The sequence below is a fragment of the Ciconia boyciana genome, chromosome 10, assembly GCF_034638445.1.
Source record: "Ciconia boyciana chromosome 10, ASM3463844v1, whole genome shotgun sequence".
NCBI classification, from domain to species: Eukaryota; Metazoa; Chordata; class Aves; order Ciconiiformes; family Ciconiidae; genus Ciconia; species Ciconia boyciana.
The window spans coordinates 20,169,497-20,191,031 of NC_132943.1; the positions used below are offsets into that span (position 1 = coordinate 20,169,497).

A 21,535-nucleotide genomic window follows, 5' to 3' on the forward strand; every position below is an offset into this window, starting at 1 on the left:
TCCTTAGTGAACTTATGACAAAAAAGGGGAGGGAAGGTCTTGCTTTATTTTAACTCAAGTATTCTCTAGGACTTTACAGGCCATCACCACTTCCTGGTATGGTTCAGGAGCCAGAAGACACTTAACGATCTTCTGAGTCTGTGGCAAAATGATAAGTACAGTAAAGCCAGCCATATTCCTTCCACTTAGACACTGGCTTAGTCTAACCCTCTGCTGTTCATGGCATTTTTCTTTCCCTGGTTCTTAGCTGGCATCCCACCTGCTGGCCCATTGCCAACAATCTTCATTGGCTTACTTGGAGCACCATTTCTCTTCTCCCCCAACTTTGGGTACTCCCCTTTAATTTTTTGCATTTACAAGGCCATTTCTAGTTGTGGCTTCCTGTCTGCCCCACAGCTCCTGGGGGTGGCCAGGGCCTGTGGCACTGCCTGGCGCCCGGCCTGGCAGGCGGGCCACTTACCCGATCCAGGTCCTCGTCCTGGAAGGTGCCCATCTGCAGGCACTTCTCGGCCACCCGCATGGTCTGCTTTCTATCCCACCAGCGTGCTGTGGAGCAGCTGCACCAAGTGCACGCAGAGGTCGCGGTCGCCCTCCTCAGCCCGCGAGGGCAGCTGACTGGGGCTGGGGTTCACGTAGCAGGCGGCCAGGCTGCAGCCGCCGTGCTCCAGCGCCGGCAAGAACTCGCGGAACCAGGCGCACCCGCGGAGCCCGCGCTCCGCGGCCCACAGCAGCTCCTCCGCCCCCTCCACCTCGCCCCGCTGCAGGGCGGCCGCCCGCACCTTCCTTCTCCCTCTCCCCCGCGCTCAGCGAGGGAAGCCGCTCCAGCAGCGGCGGCACCCGGATGAACCGCTTCAGCCGCGGCCCGGAGCAGATCACGTGGAGGAAGCGCTCGTCTCGGGACTCCTCTGCCATCGCCGCGCTGGGCCCAGCGGTGGGCACGGCGGGGCGCCTGCGGGGGCGGCCGAGGGTCTCCGGAGGCGAGGTCCGGCCGGGTGTCGGCGAGGAGCGCGTCCCCCGTCCCGCTCCGCTCCGCTCCGCGCCTACCGAGGCCACCGCCGGGCGCCGGCCCGGCCCCGCTTTATCCCAGCCCCAGCGCCGCGCTCGGTTTCGTTTGCGGGCTCGAAGCGTGGCGGCGCGGGCCTGCCGGGGCACGGCGGCACCGGCGGCGGGGGGGGCGGCCGGCACCTGGAGGGAAGGGCACGACTCGGCGTCACTCTTAAATATTTAAAAGGAAACCTTTAACAGGAACCGTGAGTTTAAAAAACCAAACATAAACTGAAGAGTATCCTTCACTTTCCAGCTCATGAGTTTCTAGGGCCGGTCACTAGTGTGTCAGGGTTTCCGCACTGGTGGCTTTCCTGGCATGCACCGACAGAAGAACGAGGCAGTTCGGCGGTGGTAGCCCCAGGTGATCCGAGTGGTCCGCAGTCATTTGCAGGATGTGCCTTTTTGCAGAACACCACCACAAAAGGCCATCAGGGATGTAAAGCCGACTTGTATATTGTAATGGTTTACTTTGGGTATGTCTTAAAGAGATTTTTTTTGTGCCTTTTTTTTTTTTTGACTGAAGAATTGCACCTTGCATACAGAGCAGGAGGTTGTGATGCATGTCATAAACTTCCTAGAGGGGTTTGTTGGGTAGGCTCTGAGATTGTTGGGACAGTCTCTCCCTGAGATGTGGCTTCACCCATATGGTAGATGTCATTGAGCTTCAGGTGCAGGCTTCGTTTCCATTGTGGGGTTTTAGGGAACCTCAGTGTGATTCTGAAATAAGGCAAGAGATTGTTGAATCTGTTTCATGTTGTCCTGGTTTTGGCTGGGGTAGAGTTAATTTTCTTCCTAGTAGCTGGTATAGTGCTGTGTTTTGGATTTCGTATGAGAATAATGTTGATAACACACTGATTTTTCAGTTGTTGCTAAGCAGTGTTTATATTAAGTCAAGGACTTTTCAGCTTCCCATGCTCTGCCAGACGCACACGAAGCTGGGAGGGGGCACAGCCAGGACAGCTGACCCCAACTGCCCAAAGGGCTATTCCATACCATATGGCCTCATGCTCAGTGTATAAACTGGGGGAGTTGGCCGGGGGGCAGCAATCGCTGCTCGGGGACGGGCTGGGCATTGGTCAGCGGGTGGTGAGCAATTGCATTGTGCATCACTTGTTTTGTACGTTCTTTTATCATTATTATTTTCTCCTGTTAAACTGTCCTTTAAGCTGTCCTATTAAACTGTCTTTATCTCAACTCACGGGTTTTACTTTTATTTCCAATTCTCTTCCCCATCCCAGTGGGGGGGGGTGGGTGAGCAAGCGGCTGTGTGGTGGTTAGTTGCTGACTGGGTTTAAACCACAACACATGTTTTGTAGCAAAATGGTAGAGTAAATAGAGAGCACCTGGATTACTGTGTTCAGTTTTGGTCCTGGACAGTTTGAGAGAGAGTGAAAAATCAGAGAGGGTCCAACATGATGCTTACAGGATTGGAGAGCTTGGCACATGTTTGAAGGAACTGTGTTTATTCAGCCTAGAAAAAAGACGGCTCAGGGGAGATCCAACCACAGTTTTCCAACTCCTACAAGTTGGATCCCTCTTCACAGGGATACACAGGACAAGGGGCAATTGGAACACGTTTCTTCATGGGAAATTCTGTCCAGGTATAAGAAAAAATATTCTTCACCATAAGAACAATTAGACACTGGAATATATTGCCCAGAGAAGTAGTGGGAGTTTCCTCAATAGAAATATCCAAGACTTGGCTTGACAGGGCCCTTGATTTAATGCCTTGCTTCTAAAAGGAAGCCAGATAACTCCAGAGGTCCAGCCTAAAATTTCCTGTAATTCAAATCATGCCCTCAGCTGCTTGTCATGCTGAGATGTGCTACAGCATTCTGCTCTCAGTGGAGCTTCCTTCAGTTGGAGGCTTTTTTTGTAGAACTCAATTTGTTTTACTTTCATTTCATTGTTGTCCTTTCTGCTTATCTCAGGTTTTGCCTATTTCATCATTACTTTTTAATTACTGCTTTATACAAGTTTCCTTTGAAAGATTTCTGAAGAAAGTCTCACAGCTTTTTTCCCCCCACTACTTTTTCTTCTGTCTTCAGCACCTCACTTAGATGACTTGTCAGTCTTTATTGTAAGGCCTCAGGAGCCTGCAGGAGTTACTCGGGTCAGCATGTGTAGATAGGCTGGTTGTATGGTGTATGTAGCAGTGGTAAATCAGACCCAGTGTGTTTATACCACAACAATCCTTTACAGGTTCTAAGAGTTTGCAGACATTAGAAGGATACTTGTGACTTACAGAGAAAAAAAAAAATCAATGCGACTTGGTTATTCCAGCTACTGCCAGGTTGTACATATGATGGCCGGGCTCCTACTCTGTCCATCGATGATGCACATATCCTGACTCTATTGCTCTCCTCTAGCTGGGTGCTCGCACCCCTCACAAACTCAGTGATTCTGAGGCCCTTGTCCCTTTCAGATGTGACTGAAATTAGTCACAGGGTTCACAAGCGGGGCGCTGGCGGGGCAGGGCTGGAGCACAAGGCGTCCCCTGCTAGGCGGCTAGGCAGAGAAGCTGGGCAGCGCCAGCTCCCTTCCCCGCACGGTGAAAGTCCACGCGTACAGCTGGGGAGAGGGCTCAGACGCAAAGGCTGAAGCACACACAAAAATAACACAGGTGCTTCAACGCCTCCAGGAGTTTAATTTCGGGGTTACTTGTACCAGAAGGAAGCCACCTGAGGCCCCGGAAGCGCTTGAGGCAGCGCAGCGGAAACGCCTGGGCGGGGCCGCGCACGCGCCCACCCCAACGGCCGGTCTGGGCTCGGGCTGTCGCCTGGCCAATAGCAGGGCCGGGGCCGGCGCGGCGTTGCCAGGGCGACGGCGTTGCTGGGCCGGCGGCGCTGCGGCCGGTGCGGCTCCGTTGCGGCTCCCTCGTAGCCGCCCCGGGCTTCGGAGGGGAGGGTGCCGGCGCCGCCGCTTTCCGGGGCCCCGCGGCCTGGGCGGAGCGCCCCCCTCCTTCAGCGCCTTGCCTTCGGGCTCGGCAGGGCCGCGCTGGCGGTGCGGTTCCGGTGAGAGCCGGGCCCAGAGGAGGGGTTCGTCCCGGCCCTCCGCGTCCGCTCGGGGGCGGGTGGGAGCAGGATTAAAACCAACCAACCAACCAACCACGGACAGTAAAACCCGCCTGCAATTAGATCCAGATACTCCAAGGTGCTTTCCTTGTATTTGGGTATCTACGTATGGGAAAGCATACTCAAGGTTCATTATCCGCACGTGAGCGCTCCGGCCGCCCCTCCCTGCCGCGCACAAGGCAGGCCGGGCTGCGGGGCGGGTAACGGGGGAAGGGGTTTCCTCCGGGCGCTGGCTGCGGAGCCGGACTGCTCACCCGGTGCAGCCGGAGCAGCCGCGGCGGAGGCGTCTGAGGGGAGGCGGGCGGTTGCACAACGACTGCAGCCGAACGACCCACGCCGTCTGTGGGCCCTGGGCCGGTGGGTAGAGCAGGTGCCGTGTGCTGGAGAAACCCAGCGGGTAAACTTCAGTTGCAGATCCTTACACAGAAGGAGTTAGGGACCCCTGGAGGACAGGGGTCACTGCTTACTCACCGCCCGGATCCTGGAATACAATTTTGAGGTGGTTATTGCCCTTATGCAAAAAAAGCTGCATCATATTTGGTGTTTTTTGTGCCCGGTGGGGGGGCTGCAGTGGTCATGGACACTACGCTACTTTTTGTAAAAATAGCATTCTAGGACAGACTAATAATACAGCTGGAAACACTGGTAGTGGTTGTTAGAAAATGGGAAAGCAGCAGTTGTACAACAACTACAGCACAAAGAGAAATGTGCAAGAATTGGATGTGGTTTGCATCACATGTGCTGGTTTTGGCTGGGGTAGAGTTAATTTTCTCCATAGTAGTTAGTATGGGGCTATGTTTTGGATTTGTGCAGAAAACAGTGTTGATAATACAGGGATGTTTTAGTTACTGCTGAGCAGTGCTTACACACAGTCAAGGCCTTTTCTGCTTCTCACCCCACCCCACCAGCGAGCAGGCTGGGGGTGCACAAGAAGCTGGGAGGGGGCACAGCTGGGACAGCTGACCCCAACTGACCAAAGGGATACCCCACACCATATGACGCCATGCTCAGTATATAAAGCTGGGGAAGAAGGAGGAAGGGGGGGACATTTGGAGTGATGGCGTTTGTCTTCCCAAGTAACCATTACATGCGATGGAGCCCTGCTTTCCTGGAGATGGCTGAACACCTGCCTGCCCATGGGAAGGAGTGAATGAATTCCTTGCTTTGCTCTGCTTGCATGCGTGTTTTTTGTTTTGCTTATTAAACTGTCTTTATCTCAACCCATGAGTTTTCTCACTCTTACCCTTCTGATTCTCTCCCCCATCCCACCGGGGGGGGAGTGAGCGAGCGGCTGGGTGGGGCTCAGTTGCAGGCTGGGGTTAAACCATGACACATGCCCTTGAGCAAAAGGAAAGCTGCTCAAGTACTTTTGGTTGCTGCATAAGAGAAGAAAATATTTTTCTAAATTGTTTAGCTACTCAGTGTAAATACAGTCACTACAGAGGCTTGTTGCGTAGTTCTCATTATGCTGGTGTTCAATAGCTTCCGTATTGCTTAAGCAGACCGGACCTTTGTGTGCTTCTCTGTCACTGTTAATTAAATTACGTCTTTAAACTGATACTGTGTTTTTGGGGATCCTAAAATCTCTTATGTTCCTTTGAAATTGCCCTGCAGTGCTATAGCTGAAAATTATTCTTTTTACAAAACTGGCAGAGACGATACTAGTGGCAGTGATGGCTTGTTGGGCTTTGCTTCTTTCAGGACTATGGATCTGAGACTACTCCTGCAATGTAACAAAGATACTTTTTTATATGTGATCTGCAGGAGCCATTTGCAGCTGTGCTAAGGAGTAACACTGGCAACTTGGGACAAAAAAGATGCCTCCTTCTGTTGTCCCAAAGACTTGCTGATCTAACTAGTTCAGTGTAGTGTTTATTTTTACAAGGCCATGGGTTTTGTGTTCTGTTCTTTCTTGTTGGTTGCTGTAACTCTGATGTTCCTCTTGGGTGATTGTATGGCATGACAAGCCTTGCATTATTGTATCTGGAAAACTTCAACTGTGTGATTGATTTTTATTTTTCTTAGTCACTTAAAAGCTTGGATAAAACATCCCATGTTTAAATATAGGTAAATTAAGCTTTACTTTGCTGTTATAAGGAAGGGCAACATATCAGCACAGTAAAAGCTATAAGCTGCGCATAAAATTGTAGTTCTCAGATACTCGAAGCCATTTCAAATTGTACATGGACCAGCCTGAAGAAGGGAACCCCTGCCACCTGTTGTGGTGCCTGCATAAAAAGAAAGTACTTTAAAATCCTGGCACAGATAAGTGACTGAATAAACAGTTTAACACTGAAAAGGAAAGACTGATCCAATAGCAAATGCAGGGAAAATTAGATCATTAGAACTTAATGTTCAGAACCGCATTTTTTTTTTTTTAAATTATTAGAGTATCTAAAATAATGACGACAGTGTCCTGCAAACAATTTTGCTAATGCCCATAAGGTATCTGTTTAAAAACAAAACCACCTCCACCCCTAAACCCCCAAAGCAAACCAAAACCTAGCAGTATAATAGTAACTCTTTTTTTTTTTTTCTTAGAAAGCTTCCTTGGTAGTGCAGTCAAAGGCACGTGGAACTGTTTCTGGAGTTGTGCTATCCTTTTTTGTCACCAAGTGTTGTCAAAACTGCTTTAAATGGAGGTCATTTAACAATAAACCCAGTTGTAGGACTGAGTCTGAAATTGATTTATTTTTTGCAATAAACAGTGTAACAGGTATTTCTTAATCATGCATAAGGTACATTTTCATTGTAAAATTGAAGTATTTCAGGCTATCAAGGTGAAGATACTGAAATATTTTTCTTTTTTTTTTTTTTTCCCCCTCCCAAAGTATGGCAGTTATAGATGCCTGGAATGCCAGTGACAATGGGATGGCCAATGCCAACAGCAGTACAAAATATGCCTCATGGTGCATGCTCTGGATGTTCTGGATACGCTGGTACTTACTCTGCTGTTTCTGACGCCATGTTGACTTACTTCAGTGCTATTGCTGGACAGGTAAGATAATATAAACAATATAACTATATAATCAGCTGTGAAAACAACCCTAGTAAAGTTTTGTTTCATGCTTTTTTTCTTCAGTAGAAATACCTTAGTATAATGGTCCCTTGATAATAATTCCTCTTCAGGTAAAATGCACCGTTTTCAACAATAATTGTAATTATAGTTGACAGTAGAGTTTACAGTACTACAGACTTGATAGACATGTTGCTGTTTAATAAGATAAAATTAATCAAAATATGTTGGCAGTTCATGTGCAGATTGTCACTGCCATCTTGAAATAGTGTTTCTTCTTTAGGTTTGCTGTACCTTATTATACATGTTAGTGCTATAATTCTGTATGCAGATAACAGAACTTTAAAAGCCAGTTCTGAAACTTTTGAGACTAGGATTTCGATTGACTTTGTTTTGTACTGCATATGGAGCTTGGCTAGAAAAGTATAATACAGACATATAACTTCCCAGGTTAGCATCCAAAGGGACTGGAGTCTCCAGAATGGTTGATGCATGTTTTGCAAGGTATTTCTTCTGGCATGAGGTCCTAAATCTGACATTTATGTTCTTTAAGATTATACAGTTTTTAGAGTGGAGGGCAGGCTCTCAAATGGTGTGAGACTAAATGTATTTTTTGTAGATATGTATGGGATGTGCTGGCTTTGAAAAGTTACATGGTGTTTTTTAAAAAGGAAGTGTTAAATACTGTAGATATTTTTATAATGTTGTTAATAGATAGTGATAGGAGTTGTATTCCAAGAGTCTGTGTTAACATTCATATGACTTACAGATTATAATATGACCGTTGCAATGTCATGTGTTAAAAGGGGTAATAGTCGGGGAATTCAATAGTTCAATATGGGGGGAAAAGACCAATGGAAGGTGGCAAGGATTCAGAGGTCATGTGCGCAGCCTCACAGGTTACGAGATGGTTCTGGCTTCTGTGGTGCCGACATGCACCTTCTCAAGAACGTGGATTGCAGAAGCAATGTATTGGTAGATCTCCAGGTACAGGTGAGTGACCTTCTATTTTATATTAGAGGGCTTCTTTTTTTTCTCTTTATATTTTAAATTGCATAGGCTCTGGACCTCAGTGCTTCTCTTTCTGCTTAACATCCTTGCACTAGGTGAATAACAAGAGGAGATTTGATAAGTAAAAGGAAAAGCATGTATTAATTATTTCAGAGTGGAAATGCTAACAGTTTGGATACTAAGTACTGAAAACAAAGGTGTCATAATTTTAATCAACTTGCTGATTATGATCACATGTAAATTCTACATTAGAAAATGCTATAACTTTGATAGTGTTTTTGAATATGTTTAGTGGATGTTTAATTACCTGTTTACCTGCTCACTGCCATTGGTATGCTTTAAGCAGAGAATTCTGCTTACTGCTTCTAGTTTAGATCAGTTGCTCTTCTCTTACGGTGACTATTTAACAATGTAAGAACATGTTAGGTATCGCTACAGGTAATCTACTGCATTAAAAATCACTGATATTTTTTGCAAGTTAAATGTGTATTGTCAACTTTGACAAATGTGTGCATTTGTTCTACAGGATGGAGAAGTAGATGCTGAAAAACTGCAGAGATATCTAATGCAGTCTGAAATCCGTGGAACCTATTATTGTAAGATACTGAGTGTTTTGCTATGGCAGCCAGGCAGGTATAGCTCAATGTTAGAGAGAGGTTACCATCACTGCCTTGCCTTCTGAGGTGCCAAATTGAGAAGACTGGGCTTTTATGCCTAATCTAATTCTGTCACCCTTCAAAATTAAATGGTGATGTTAAGGAGGCTACTCCAAGGTAGTAAGTTAATGTATCAGTTGGTTCTGTAGTAGACAGACTTAAAAAAAAAAAACAAGGGTGTTTTTTAGTATCAGGCTACTTGAATGTTTTTTGTTTCTTTTTTAAATTGGATTAAAAAAAATGAATTCATGGTCACTGTCATTGCTGAAACTAGTTATTAAAAATAATACCAATTACAAACTTCTGATTTTTTTTTTTAATTACCCTTTCAGCATTCAGATTAGAGACTTGCAGAGTTATGATATCCATGTAGGAGATATCCTTGTATATATTAGGACTTTAATGGAATCTTGGTATCACGTTGAACCTGTTGGTGATTATGAGAAACTTGAATTTTAAATTCTTTAAACTGATAACTTTTAATACTAGTTTTGTTTGAGCATTTGTAATGGGGTGTGGATACTTGTTACGGAGTGTATTATTTGTATAACTGCTTTATTTGATTTGCATCTCTTGCACTTTGTAATTTTACAGAGTGGCTTCGTTCATGTTAAGCTGACTACCAGCAGTATAAGCATTAGAAATAGGAGCTTCCATGAAACTTTCACAGTTTCTTGAAAGGAAAATTAAGATAAAGGTGTGGTCATCATTCCTGATGGTGTGTTTAACTTAATGCATGCAACTGTAACGAAATCATCAAAATAGCTGTAAAAATAATTTATCTTAGTGTTAACATAGAATTCAATTTGCATCTTAATATTGAAAGCGTAATTCTTCAGCTGGTACTCACTGCTCTTCTATTCTACTGCAGCTTATTACTGTGAATAGTCCTGCTTGTTAGTGGTGTAACTACTTTATTGCTATGGGAAGTGATTGCTGGATCGCCACAGTAGATTGTGGAAGTTACTGGTAGAATGTAGATAGCAAGATGTGAACTGTTCAACTGACTAAATAATTTTTGGACGTGCTCTAACTAATACTATAAAATGAGATGGAGGAATCAGTTCTGTTGCTAAAAATCCTAAAGCAGAAACAGCCTTGACTGTCTCTTCATACAATTTTGTGAATGCTTTTCATCTAGTAGATGTTATTTCTAAGATTTAAACTTGTGGGTCCCTCCATCTGTCAGGATGGAAGTAGGCCATTCCTTTTGAATCTCACTGATGGTTAGTGTAGTTGTACTTGTCACACTTCCAAAATCTCCAAATAATGACTTGCCTATTACTTTCTCTTCTAGTTCTTGCAGTGCACCATGGCATTCTGAGTGATGAACTGCTGGAAGAAAAGAGGATCACCAACCTGTCAAAGTTCATGTTTGGAAGAACTGCTGTGAATGGAAGCTATTGTAGAGTTTTTAATCTTCCTTCTTGATAAGACAATGCGCTTTGAATGAATGTTTTGATTTTTAAGTGCACGATTCAGAGCAATAAATATTTTTTGCATTTTAGTATATTTAGAAGCATGGCTTTTTTTTCTCTGTACATGTATAATTCCAGACAAGTAAATTTCTGTGTTAAGCTCAAGAGCTTAATGAAAAGGAAAAGCTTATGGTCATACATAATAGGCAGCGTCTTATAAATGGGTAACTTGCTTACACAAATAAAACATCAGATACCCTAAATGCTATGTGTGTTTTTTTCATTAGTAGTGGCATACTCAGATGGCACACTTTGAAAAATTCTGCTGGTTTGGAGAAACTACATCAGTGGATTCCATTAAAAAACCAAAATGTTCTAGGTAAAACTTTCTTACTGTTCCAGCTTGTTGCAATACAGTGTTTTTTTTGTGAGGCAAGCTCAGATAATTCCATTTGAATACAGCTGGAATGGTCTTTTACTGATTGTATTTTTTTTAATCCCACCTAAGGCTTTTCCCCAAGGATATCTGTGGGTGTGGTGTTCTGGGCTTTTTGGGTTTTTTTGGCTGTTTTTTTTTTTTAATTGTCTTTTTTGGTTTGTATTTTTGTTTGGTTTTAAATTTTTTTTTATTTTTAAGAGCTCAGCTTATCTCAGAAGCTTTCAATGACTGTTCATCTGGGTCAGTAAAATCACATGCTGAGTAGGTCTTGTATGGTAAACCCATTCCATGATTCGCTCTAAATTCTCTAAAAGAAAATGATTCAAACAGCAGAAGTGTCTGGCTTGAAGAGAGATATTTAGATAGCACCTTTGATCAAAATATTTTGTGAAAATTTGGGCCTCAATGGGTAGCAATTGTCAGCTTTATTACCCAGATTTTGTAACTAGAAGTTATCTTAGATTTTTGAATCCCTCAGTTGGTGAAGTTAGAGGGAATAGACATGGATATAAATTGCAGTTCTACTTGAGGGATGGAGGTCAGTATGGTACCTAGAGATTGCTGTGTGCATAGGATTTTCTGAAAAGGCCTAATTTTGTGTCTCTATTCTGTGTGCTTCAAGCCAGTGAGTGGTGTCCTGTGTAACCCTGTGCTTTTATGTTTGTTCCCATGGTGTTATGAGTATACTAAATGTAATTAAATTTTTTTTTGCTCAATGTTTTTGATACAGAGATACAGTCAACCTTTTTGGATCCCTGTTGGTGGTGTTTGCATTATAGTAACTAAATTCAAGTCAGTCACAAATGAAATGTTCACATCCTGTTGCTTATGACTGAAATAAGTGCATTACATTTATTTGTGCATATTTAGATTTCTTGCAAATAAGTTTTCATGGTGATATACTGAATATATGCGCAGTGTACAAGTGCTTTTATTTGTACAGTAAACAATTTTTCCAGGAGATCTTTTCTGAAAGCAAAATAACAACTTCTATTAACAGCATTACACAAAAACCTGTTATACAAACAGGATTTGCTACAGCTCATAGTAGTGAAGTATTTATCTAGATTAAGTTTTCAAAACTTTCTTTGTATTTCCAACTTTACAATATCATAAAGTTTCAGTATAGAAAATGTAAATAATGCATAAAAGGGGCAGATGCCTCCTGTGGGAGGCTTTAATTTGGTCCATCTAATTTCCATTCCAAAGAGAGTAGCCATAGTCTGCATTCATTAATAATCAAAGAACTTCCCAAGTGGACATTAACCCCCCCCCCCCAAGCAGCTAGATGGAGAAAAATGTTTCTCCATTAATGATGCAGTTCTATACTACTCACACATAGAGGTATAGTGAGAAAAAGTAAGCTCGCCATAGTGATGCCTTCATGCAATTACAAGCTCTGGGACATGCTCCTTTAGTATCATTGATAAAACTCAGTGTTGTCTTGATTTTCATATGTGATCTATTCTGCGGATCTTGTTTGGTTTTCTCCCATTAAGCTTAACTTCTAATATACTATTTTTCAAGTCTAGGAAAAAAATGATGTATAGAGTAGATATAGTATATAAGTGACACTGGGACTGCTGTATGATAGAAGTACATATAATTCCTAATAAAACTGAAGGAAATCTTAGGTTCAGAGTAATCACGTTAAAGGACTTTCTGCATGCTCTTTTTATTCCAAGTAAGAAAGAAGCTACTTAAAAATTAATTCTGTGTCTGGGCAGCTGTTGAAACTATGCCAATGGCTGTATACCAAGTCTGTCTCCAATGTGAATCAATTTTACAATTTACCAGTATTTTCATTAAAAATTTGATGTTAAATTTCAAAGTGAGACTAGGTCCCTTGCTGCTAGATACTACAGATCAAATGCATTCCCCTATATTTTAGTGGCGTTTGCATTAGTGGTAATGAGGTTAGAGTAGACTAATAGGGAGCATTGAGGTTGCATTTTCGTTTGTGTGCAAAAAAGGAGGGGGGGGGGGAAATCCCCACCCAGCTCTGGAAACTGTTAAATGCATGATTGCAACCATTTGGAGCAGCTGCAAGTAACGGCGTGGGTTTGGATAAAGTGTCACAAATTACTCACAGTTTAAAAACAAAATAAAAAAACCCAAACAAAAATAAAAAAACCCACAAACCAGTAGCCTGGGCACACAGGCCTTGCTTCTCAGACCCATTTTAATTCACTTTTTATTTGCTCCTGTTAGTGAATATAGGTACCAGGTTAGTGTTTCTTGCTTTGTCAGTCACTATAATGCCCTTAATACACCACTGTTAACGCATACTGAATCTGGAGCTTCTGTTTGTCAAGAAGTGGAGGGCAGCTATGTGACTTTAGAATTAATCTGGACTTGACCAAGGATAGCATGAGATTAATTTGGCAGCAATTTCCTACAAGCAAAGTTCATTATTCTGCAACAGGTGCAGTGCAGTGAATGTATAGCCTGTATGGTAACAGGGCTCAGTGACAAGCATTGCTTCCTTCTCAGAAGAGCTTGGTGCTATGGGTGCTGAGCCTCAAAAATGTCAGTCTCGGTGAAAGAGAAGATTAAATTCTGAGACTCAGATCTGAAGAAGGGTGGTTGGTTGCTGCCAACTGCCTCCTTGAATGTAAAACCCACTGCGTGAGTTCATATGGCTCATCTGCTGGGCCGCCACTTTCTCATTCTTGGAAATACCTGGCAACTGGAGGTTTCAAAACGGGGAGTAAATGCTAATGTTTGAATTGCAGTTATCTTCCATTCGGCTTGTCTTGTGTCTTCACTAACCTTCTGTAAAGGATTAAGATGTTAAAAGATACTAAATTTTGATATCTACTGTATATTTCTGGCTATGAGGCTCCTTGAGCTCTTGCGGACATCCTACATTTTACTAAAACTTTTTTAATGGCTTGGTTTCATGTAAGTTGAAAGAATGCTAAAAGAATAGAATTACCCTGTTCTAAAAGCGCGTCTGAATGAAAAAGCTAAAAAACTGGTTGCATTGAGCAGAACAGATTTTTCTGCTTCATGCATCAAAATTTGATGTCTGTTTAACCATGCAGGCTTTTTTTTTTAACCTTAAATAACTAGAAAGTGCGAGTCATGCTTGGAGTGTCCACAGATGAAGTTAATCTAACAGTTTTTCCAAAGAAGACTCTTTTACAATAGCTTTGCCATTAGCTAGAAACAGTGAGATTCATTGGAAGCAGCAGCTTTCAGTTTTCTGAGTTTTGATCAGTTAAGTCTTTGCTATCTAGAAATTCATTGTGCCTAATCTCTTAATTAACAAAATGTGGCAGAACTTCACATTTAAGAGTCAGAAGATGCTAAAATCGTGTACAATGTCAGCATAATTAAAAATCATGCTTTTTCAAAAATACTGGCTGTTCATTTCCATCATTTCTCTCATTGTCAAAATTTTACTGGATTTTAGTCAATTCCAGGTGACAGAATATAATTATATTGCTCTACAGAACTAAGAACTCTGGGAATTGTAGCCTTTTAGAAGCCATTTGCTTTTGCTGTGACAAAATACCATCAACTTGAGATTCTGAAAAATGTAAGAGGGAGGAAAATAATATCTATATTACTACCCCCAAAATGTAAAAAGTATTTAATGACAAGTATTTAAAGTTGGCAATGTACCAATGAATTACAAACTGCTATGTCTTATTTCTTTGTATAACTAGCTTGGAATATATCACACTTGTGGTGCATTTGAGGAACCTGTGCAGGTGCTTTTGTGGAGAAAAATTCTTAGGTTTTCTTTAATGAAGTCAATTTTTGTACAATCCCAGTGATACTGAAAATGCCACTATACTACCGATGCCACAAAAACATTTTAGAAACATCCAAAAGGCAATTTCTGGGTCTGCAGAAGTATTGTTAAAAATAACAAGCTCTTGCTCTGTTTAAGACTGAGGTCAATATATGGGGAAAAAAAATCATTCTGTGTGTATATACAGAGAGCGCCTGTAGATGAATGGAGAGGAGGTGCTCACTCGGCCCAACTCCCAATCTGATGAAAAATATGATAGCATATAACTGCTGGCTGCATTGGAATTAATTATTTCTGATTTAAGCCAATATATGGAGAGTCAAACCTTAAATACTCGCATAGCCATCTGTTCATGGTGTAAGAATATTTAACAGAAGGGTATAGAAACATCAAAGCTTCTAATCTGCAGGTGTGGTATTACGTACAACTTTCATTCGAGGAATCGCCTTCCGCTGCGCTGCTATTGCAGGTTCTGATTGTTCTATTCGTGTCCAGGCTAGCTCAGCAGCTCTCAAATGGGAGGACACAGAATTCATCTGTGGGCAAAACTCAAGTTGCTTCACCTAAGCGGGCAGCCAGAGCCCGTGCGAAGCAGTGCTTTTCAGCTTTTTGGATGTTACCTATAATGTTGGTGAGTCACGCAGAAGCTCTGATGAGAGACCTGCACTCACCAGAGAGAGGAGGTTGCTAGGACACAATCTGCAGCAGGGAAAGGGAAGACAGGTTCATCCACGGGCAGCAGCTGTGAGATGGGAGACCAGAAAACGTGTTTGCTGCATGAAGAGAGTGGGAACATGAAAGCAGAGAAAGGCATGCAATCAGTCACATGCTTCCTGGAGACAGCAGTGTTAGGTAGGTCAAGACACATGACTTATGTGTATTACTGTAAATCTGTGCATGTAGATGGACATGCACATGTACATGGTGCAGGTTGCTGCACAGCTTAAATATTGAAAAGCATCACAATCTATCGTTTGCTTTAAACATTGAACTAGACCCACAGCTGGTGGAAGCTAATGAACTTCATGAAGAGCTCTGCTGATTTGTACCATCTCACCTCTCACGTTTGGAGTGATTGTCCCAATTGCTTTGATACTTCAGCTACATTAGCTAGTCTTGAATTTCCAGGACACTTCTCCGTATCTACAAGTTATAATTTATACACATTTTTAGCCACAGGTTTTAAATGTAAAGGTAAGATGAGTGTTCCTAAGCTGAAGCAAGACCAAAACTTATCTCCTAAAGTCCTGAAAGCCTCTATAGATATGTTACAGCTATGTATGGTGACGTGTGGGTACGCAACCCTTACATTATTCCCAGCTTGGTGTGGATAACACAGACCCGTTTCTATCAAGTCAGAAACAGACTGGGCTTAAAGGGAACCCTGCCCAGAAAAAAAACCCCCAAAAATAAGAGACAATTTTTGCTGTTTAGAAAATTAACACATTTCCAGAAACAATGGTTTGTACCTGTCTCTAGAAGAAAAAAGCTTGAAGCAGTGGGTCTTCATGTGCTTCACTGTACCTCAACAAGAAAAGAAGGTATCTGAGGAGGCAGCTCTTTCTTTGGCAGGGAAGGGGCAGCTAGAGTATTGCCAACCAAGCTGTCATCTTTCATGTTTTGTTTCTTCGTTCACTGGCAGGTGTCTAGGGAGCTTAGAATCTCCATAACTTTGCAAAGTCTCCCTTAGTTGCCCCCATTTGAGATTTTTCTTCTTGATAAATACAGACAAAGAGAAGGGAAGGAACAAAGCCTCTTTGAGCCAAGAAAAGGAGTAAGGGATGGAGCTTTTCGTTCACTTGGACTAATTGAAAGAATTGTTGCTTTTCCTCTTCCCCAACACTGCTTCCCCAGTCCACCTGTTTTGCTCAGTCTCTTTGCATTAATGAGAAATACCAAGTGATGAAACTGGACAAAAGGCATTTTGTAAAGCAATGCTCATCCATTACACTTTTTTCATTAATTTTATTTTTAATTTATACCAGGCTGTTTTAAAGGTAGCATAACCACAAATACTTTTTTAGGAAATGTGCTAGCTTGTTCTTAGTAACAGACATTAATATTGGTTACTAGATTGAGATAGAGCAGAAGTTGTTAATACTTGCTATTTAAAAAAAAAAAAAGCAGAAGCTATTTCACTTTGTTATTCAGCACTCCTGTTTCAATGGAGTATACGCAGGAAGAGATTCTGACTGGCCCAATGATGCTGTCACCTAGGATCTGATCCTGCAAGGCACTAAGCAGTGCAGACCTCCTGTCACCGTGGCAGAAGTAAGAGCAGTCAGCACGTTGTAGCATTTGGACCTTTCAACAATCAACAGTAGCATGAGGCAGAAGAAAATTTGATCTCATATGGGAAGGCTTGTTTTCTCTTCTCACTTACAAAGGCGTTCCGTTAATTCATTTTTGTATCTTTAAATGCAAAGATAAAGCAGACCCTAGCTCAACACGCACGCTAACTTTAAATGAGAGAAGATTCAGCCACCTTGGGTTTATCTACTGGCTGTGTATGACTAAAAATGTTATATATCATTCTGACCCCAACATATAATACACATATCTATTAATGTGAGAGTCAACCACTATTGCATTGCTCTGTAGCACTGGTTTAGAACAGAGGGTTTAATTTGGTTTCAGTTAAAATTTGACTGCTCCCCCACTAACTGGGTTACATGCTTTTCTGAAACCAGTTCTCTTCTTAGAGGAATTTCACATTAAAGCTTTAAGATTAGAAAATCATGTGAACATTTTAAAATATTTAAAAACAGTAATAAAAAGGTCAGTTCCTTCTAAAATAAACACAACATTTGAAGCAGAATAATATTTTAATAAAATTAAATCTAAGTATTCACAAAGCATTATGCACATACAGTACATACTGTATTTAAAGCCTACGGACCTTAAATAATTTTATTCTAATGTAGTCAGCTTTGGACACAAGCTAAGCTTACTCGTTTTGTAATAAGAAAGTTTACAATTGTTCCTGAAAGTGATTTTACATATATACATATATATATATAGCTCTATATCTATACTCCTACATGTAATTGTAGGTATATACACACACTTGTGTGTATGTGTGTATATTAATATATACACACATACGTACACACATATGTACATATATAAAATACACACATGCACACATACAGGAATGTGTGCATGGTGTATGTGTGTGTCCACATACATATATACCCTATCTAGGATCACTGTAGAGGGGCCAGTCAGTAAAAACAGATAACTGCAAACAACCGCCCTAATAATTCTAAAACAAAAATGTGTAAAGTATTTTTAATCAAGCAGGTTGTTAATAATTTGTATTGAACAAAAGGAACACAGTCTTCTGTATTATACAGAAATTAGATTTATTGCATTTGATTATGTTTGTGTGACAGATGAAGAGTACCTGCCTCATGACAGCTAACTTCTTTGATGCAAATTTAAAAAAAAAAAAAAAAAGTACTGGAAACAAATGATTCAATTAATGCAGTTTTGTGGATGTGACCTGTGGTGATACTTCCCAGCATGCGGCAGAGTTTTCCTGTCTCTTAAAATACTGCCCTACTTCAACTGGTTTGGAAGGAGGCTGGTTTCTCTGTCCTAATAGTTTCAAACCCAGAAGACGTGGTTACCTTATTCTTTCTCTAGATTTAGAATCATTGTGATTTATTGTAAAAAGCTCACTACAAGAAAGATAAATCAATTTTCAGAAGTGAGCTAGAAGAAGATTTTGCTTTAATTTTAGCTTGGTCAGGTAGGAGTTTTTTCTATGTGAATTATTATTATTGGTCTCCTATTTGCTCTGAAGACATATCCACGATAAAATACTATTTCCATGACAGCAGTAAATGGTAATCTCCATGCAACATAAACTGTAATTTCAGAACATGCATGTTATTTAAAAAAAATAAAAATATAAGGTGCCTTGAGAGTGCTGGCAGTTTTACATTTGGAACATACAGTTAGTGTGTGTATATATATATATTTACATCAGAACTGCCCAACTTTACCTTACAAGCTTCAGATTTAGGAAAATATACAGTACTTTTGCATATAATGGTATATTCCTTGTAGCCCCTGAGTCAAGTATAGAGGATTTAAATTAAAAAAAAAAGGAAAAACAGCCATTAAAAGCACTTACATTTTTATGTGAAGTAATAGTATAAAAGTATTATTTCCCAGGAAGACCAGGATCAGAAACATGCCTATGAAGACTCAAGATTCCTACAGTGCTTAGTGAAGATTCTGGCAAGGAAGGGTGCCTAATTGGCTGGAGATAAGTTTTACAATGCTGTGGGGGACACTCTACAGACTGGTCACGTTCTTGATCTAAAAAAGAAGCCAGGTTGTCTTCTGAGGCTGTATTAAGATGCACTCCACTTGAGAGGGATTCTTTGGATTTAAGTTTTGATTTTTCAAGGTTTAGAAATTCAGGACACTGGAAGGGAGGAGAAGAAACAAGATAGTAATAATTAAATCGGTCTCTTCCAGGCTCTTGTTCTGCTCAAAATTAGCACATTCAGATGGTTGCTGGTAAACCATGTTTGAAAATTAAGCAGTGTACGGAAATATTTTTACATGGCACTGCATTTGATTTGATGTAATTGAATGCAATTCTGTTGATTAATTGTAGAAGCCTGGATATCTTGTCCCCTCCTCAGACTTGCTCAAATGACATCAAGATACACATATAAACAGCCCGATCTCAAGGACTGAATACTCTTGAGACCTGATCTAAGAGTATGGATTTCAACATTCTTGAATATGCAGTTTTGTTTCAGAACATAACTCTGCAATTGCATCATTCCGAACATTATAACCATTTGGATTCCAGTCTCAGCACACAGTTCTTCACTTTTAAACTCGGAATTTCTGTGAAGGGTGCAGTGCGCCTGCTGATGTTTGCAGAGGGTGGCCATATTTCTGTTCAGACAGAAATATGTGTATGTGTTTTGTGCAGGTATATGCACGGTGGGTTTGCACTTCTGAAAACTACTGCCTTGCATTTGCTGCCCTGATAAGCTTTATGCATGTGAACTAATGCCTTCTTGATGTGTTGGACTTACTGCGCCCATACGCGTTCCAGCATATGCATGAGGAATCTGACACAGCCAAGCACGCTGGATTTAGTAATCATATGCTACATGACTGATCTGGGATTCCTAGACATGCAGCAGCCTGTTTGGAAATAATACACCACATCTCTGCCCAAGCTGTTAAACTCCAGAAATCCCAAACAAATTTTGAAAATCATCAAATTTTGCCTGAACAGAACTGGGGTGGAAAACATGGAAAACATGTATTGGGAAACGCAGGTATATCACAGCTCTCTATGTTCATATTTCCAGCAGTAGCAAGGGACAGGACATAAGAATGGTTTTAGCCCCTCCCACTTTCATATGTATTTAACCACCATGCTGCATCAGCTGGACTTGTCTCCCTGTACCTTGAGGAAAACATAGTCATGGTGCTTCTCAGGACTTCATGAATGGGATCTATGGCAGATGCACATAGATCCATGCAGGCAGGTCTGATGCTAGGAAAGTGTTCGTGGTTTACAGCCGTGTCTGGCATTTGCCATTTCTGCTAACTTTTGTGAAGAGCATGATAATTAAGTAAAGAAGTCTGATTACAAGACCATTGTATGGATCTCTACAACCCTCACAGAAAATGTGGCTTCTGAAACTGTGGTATCTAAGTCCACTGTGGAGGTGCTAGGTCAAAATAATAATTTCATATTCCTTAAACTAGTGAACAAGCACCTAGATGGGTATGCATTTCTTCCATCATAAGCTAAAAAGATGAGCAAACCTCTTTTGATCTTATTGGACATGCACGTACCTGAGATGAAGGACTGAAACTTCTGTCTGTTTTAATTGATGCTGCAGGCTGAAGTTTTTGTATGACCTGGATTGCTGGCTGTTGATACTCTGCACCTGCAGTCACCATGCTATAGGCAGGCGGAATGAGCGTTGACTGCCTTTGCAGAAGCTGCAGGATGGTTTGGATATCAGAAGTCATTTGGGATTCAAGCCTAGAGAAGTAACACAAAATCAGATACCTCATGGTCAGGAATAGGTATATTTTAACATACTGATTACAGATGCATTCAAGAGGGACCTGCAGCTTATTAATAAAGCAAACTATTGCTTGTTCTGACATGACCGTGTCTTAAATAGGAAAGAACAGAAGAGGGAGTACTGAGCCCTTCCAAAGCTTGCTGGCTCTCCCTTTCCTTTGCAGAACATATCTGCGTGCTTGTCTCTGATCTTTTTGCTACGTTGAGTTCATTACTGTCCCTTAGGTTTGCAACAAAAAGTAACACGGGGGACCAGGTCTTTGGTTGAAATTAACTGGAATAAACGTACTGTCTTCATTGTAACTAAATTGATTTGTCTGGCTGAGTATGGGACACTGATGCATCTGACAATTAATTCTACCATTCCCAATGCTAATACAATGCACTGAAATAAGCAGAAACCCACATTTGTGTTTTTCCACAGTTAGAAAATGAAAGATGCTTTCAAGATCATTAAAAACCACAACAGCCCAAGTCTCCTTACTGTGAAAATTTATTCAGACTTATTCAGGCCTCAGAATTAATGTCAACATTTCTGATGTTCAAGTTTAGTAGCTTTTTTCTCTTTTTTTCCCTTTTCATAATTTTGTATATGACTTCTGAAACACTTGAGCTGCTTATCTTGTTCATGCTTACAATTCCATAGCACTGAAATGATTTTCAAACGGTCTTGCCAAGATGCATGACAAACTCAGCAATAGGTAATGCCTATGGTGTCTCCCCAGCTGCCGGAAGGCTACAGAACATGCTATGACAGACTGTAATACAGATATGTAGCCTTCTGTATTGCAACTCATCTTCTGACAGAGTAAACAAATTGTTGTCAGCAGCCTTTAATGTTGTGAATGTTAACTACTTGGGCCCCCTACAGCAGCAGAATTGATCCTGTGCTGACAGATTTTTGCTTTCACCAGGTGCTTCACTGATATTATTTTTTATTATGTTGGAGTTGTCCATTGCTTGTGTCATTTATTTATAAAAGCATCTATGAAATTAATCTGAAAGGTACGCCCACAGGATATTTAGGATGCT

At 41.5% G+C, this 21,535-nt stretch overlaps 3 protein-coding genes across 15 annotated transcripts in view; 1 reads left to right on the top strand and 2 right to left on the bottom strand.

Annotated features, from left to right (window-relative positions):
* The window catches only part of IFIH1 (interferon induced with helicase C domain 1), a 27,033-nt gene extending 26,021 nt beyond the window's left edge, over positions 1-1,012 (bottom strand). The window contains 3 exon segments of the mRNA XM_072874441.1: positions 454-535; positions 537-782; positions 784-1,012. Coding sequence (XP_072730542.1) covers positions 454-535; positions 537-782; positions 784-912 — 457 coding nt within the window. The 5' untranslated portion in view covers positions 913-1,012.
* GCA (grancalcin) lies at positions 632-10,474 on the top strand. Of its 13 annotated transcripts, none has more exons than XR_012044322.1 (6): positions 632-1,520; positions 6,953-7,119; positions 8,029-8,130; positions 8,675-8,744; positions 9,399-9,501; positions 10,102-10,474. XR_012044322.1 is itself a non-coding variant. In XM_072874431.1 (6 exons), exons 3-6 carry the CDS (start codon positions 6,967-6,969, stop codon positions 10,233-10,235), a joined length of 459 nt encoding a protein of 152 aa, XP_072730532.1. In that variant the 5' UTR covers positions 632-982; positions 1,301-1,520; positions 6,953-6,966; the 3' UTR covers positions 10,236-10,474. The 13 variants fall into 13 exon arrangements, 11 of the variants coding, with proteins under 11 accessions (XP_072730532.1, XP_072730533.1, XP_072730537.1 ...); XM_072874431.1 differs by lacking the exon at positions 9,399-9,501 and having other exon boundaries at positions 632-982; positions 1,301-1,520; XM_072874432.1 differs by lacking the exon at positions 9,399-9,501 and having other exon boundaries at positions 632-931; positions 1,301-1,520.
* An 8,121-nt stretch (positions 10,475-18,595) lies between these two features.
* KCNH7 (potassium voltage-gated channel subfamily H member 7) overlaps positions 18,596-21,535 on the bottom strand; it is a 237,926-nt gene continuing 234,986 nt past the window's right edge. The window contains exons 15-16 of the mRNA XM_072874303.1: positions 20,266-20,458; positions 18,596-18,862 (exon numbers count right to left, since the gene is read on the bottom strand). Of these exons, the coding sequence (XP_072730404.1) occupies positions 18,596-18,862; positions 20,266-20,458 (460 nt within the window). The remainder of the gene's footprint in view (positions 18,863-20,265; positions 20,459-21,535) is intronic.

Excerpts from the sequence above, each read along its gene's own strand:
- GCA (XM_072874428.1), top strand. The coding sequence starts at position 6,967 with ATGCCTGGAATGCCAGTGACAATGGGATGGCCAATGCCAACAGCAGTA. Across the intron at positions 7,120-8,028 it reads TCAGTGCTATTGCTGGACAG|CCTCACAGGTTACGAGATGG; the intron begins GTAAGATAATAT and ends TCATGTGCGCAG. Across the intron at positions 8,131-8,674 it reads TGGTAGATCTCCAGGTACAG|GATGGAGAAGTAGATGCTGA; the intron begins GTGAGTGACCTT and ends TTTGTTCTACAG.